At 37.7% G+C, this 2,413-nt stretch overlaps 1 protein-coding gene across 2 annotated transcripts in view; it reads right to left on the reverse strand.

Moving 5' to 3' along the window:
• LOC106871779 (steroid transmembrane transporter SLC22A24) overlaps positions 1–2,413 on the reverse strand; it is a 32,243-nt gene that overhangs the window by 9,610 nt on the left and 20,220 nt on the right. For both annotated transcript variants that reach the window (XM_052971588.1, XM_014918421.2), the window contains one exon: positions 1,847–2,043. In XM_052971588.1, coding sequence (XP_052827548.1) covers positions 1,847–2,043 — 197 coding nt within the window. The remainder of the gene's footprint in view (positions 1–1,846; positions 2,044–2,413) is intronic.

Raw genomic sequence — 2,413 nt, forward strand, 5'->3', positions numbered from 1 at the left:
ACCGCTAAGTTACGGAGACGTAAACACACCAACATCGGTTGTCATACGGTTGTCTCTCTCTCTCACGCGCACACACACACACACACACACACACGTATACACGTATACGACGGGATTCTTTCAGTTTCCGTCTACCGAATCCATTCACAAAGTTCTGGTCGACTCGAGGCTATAGTAGAAGAAACACATCTGCCCAAGGTACCACGCAGTGGGACTGAACTCGGAACCATGTGGTTGGGAAGCAAACGCCTTACCTCACATCCACGCTTGCGCCTATGTCAACTATTAAGTCAGTGTGACTTGTAGAAAGTACCTATTCTATTCTTTGGTGGATATTTAGCACTAATACTGGAATAACCATGAAATTTAATTTTGCTGTTAAAGAGTTAAGGGGTGGATGAGAATGTAAACCCCAGTTGTCACAGTGAGGGGCGGCAGCCCTAGGTATAATTAGTTTTGAAAGTCTTAATATGATGGAATGATTTCACAATGTGGGGCATCCGTCATAATACCCGACATAATTCGAAAGAATGTAAGGAAGAAGAAGAGGAGGAGACGGATAAGTAGAAGAGGAAGAGGGAGAAGAAAAGAATCAAGAGGCAGAAGAAGAAGAAGAAGAAGAAGAAGAAGAAGAAGAAGAAGAAGAAGAAGAAGAAGAAGAAGAAGAAGAAGAAGAAGAAGAAGAAGAAGAAGAAGGCGGGTGAGAAAGAGAAGGAAAAAATGAGGGAAGAGAATTCGAAGATAAAGAAGAAAAGGATAAGGAAAATAGAACAAGAACAAAAAAAGAAAATGAAAAAGAAAAGGAGGACGAGAAAGAAGAAGAAGAAAAAAGAGAAAATAGAGGAAAACGAAAAGGAAAAAGAAGTAAAAAGAAAAGGAAAGGAGAAGGGGAGACAGAGAAGGAGAATGAAACGAGGAAGAAGAAATAAAAGACGGAAGAAGCAGAGAAGAAGAAGAAGAAGAAGAAGAAGAAGAAGAAGAAGAAGAAGAAGAAGAAGAAGAAGAAGAAGAAGAAGAAGGAGAAGAAGAAGAAGAAGAAGAAAGTGTAATTGTTTGCTCATTTGCATACCGCCGTGCAAAACATCAAATTATCGTAATCAAACAAGCTAATTTTGTATTACAGTGGTTTACCATTCTTATTTAATTAGATTATCTCCTTCAGACGCGTGCCATTATATAACTTAGATATTTAAGCAGGTAAGCGACTCCAATGTTAGATGGTTACATAAATTACATAACACATTGGCTCATAGTCAAGCATGTTTGCTGCTCACTAATAACACAATGTTCTCTTCATATTCTAATCACGTTTTAAAAATATCGCTCCTGAATTAAATATTCTCATGTTTTATGCATAAGAAAAATCTCCATCTTCTCTAAACACCCAGCACATCCTTGACATCTGTCATTCTCTTATGCGTTGCCCCCATCAAGAGCATGCTACCGATAGAATTAGGGGCCGTTGCTTCTGAAGGATTACGGAAGGAGACATCGATATGCACTGTTGAAATTTTCCCATCTCTTTCATCCATCGTACATTTCAGACTCGTTACAAAATTTAAAATCACTACCATAAGAGAACATAACTCTCGTTTATTACCCAGAGCTCCCGCTGCTTACAGTAGGGATTTGTACCTAGCCATCGTGCATATTTATAGTTAAGTTTCATAAGCGAAGGAGTAGGAATCATTGGGACTTTGGGTAACAACCTCATACATACTCGATTTAACCAAACACAACTCCCTTTTACTCATATCTTTGTCTCTCATGAAACAAAATCTCCCGTCCCTTTTCAAAACAGCAGAGGAGTTCTACTTTTTCATTGAGAAGAATATGACAGACTCACCTTAGAAACAATAGACCTATCTACCCGAGTTATATAATGGTAGCCATTCACACAAGGTATCGTTTTGTTGAAATCTGGGTAACTGTCAAAAGAAATTGTGCATTCGCCATAAATGACATCGTCTTGGCTGTACGTGAGGTTGTGTTGGATGAGTTGTTCCTCAGTCAAATTTTTACATTGGTGTTTTGTTTGAAGGCCTAAGTCAAAGAAGAAGAAAAAAAAAAAGCAAGATCAATCCGATGAAGATTTTAAAATACTGACACTCCTGTCCAAATAAATTATGTAATACAGCTACACTTCAACTTACGTTGGGAATTGGTTTCATGACATTCGACCTAACTCCCAATACAGCATAACACGGAAAAAACATTTAGAAAACGTTTATTAGCAAGTATAAATGATTTGTTCATATTCCACACACATCTTCGATTTTCCACTTTAGTATTGGATGTTAAATAGTTTTTGAAAATATGTTTTCAAATATGTTCACCGAGACCGACGTAAAATTGAATAAATCAAGTTTTTATAGCATTTTCTCTCTCTCTCTCTCTCTCTCTCTCTCTCTCT

This window comes from Octopus bimaculoides, chromosome 11 (assembly GCF_001194135.2).
Source record: "Octopus bimaculoides isolate UCB-OBI-ISO-001 chromosome 11, ASM119413v2, whole genome shotgun sequence".
NCBI lineage: Eukaryota > Metazoa > Mollusca > Cephalopoda > Octopoda > Octopodidae > Octopus > Octopus bimaculoides.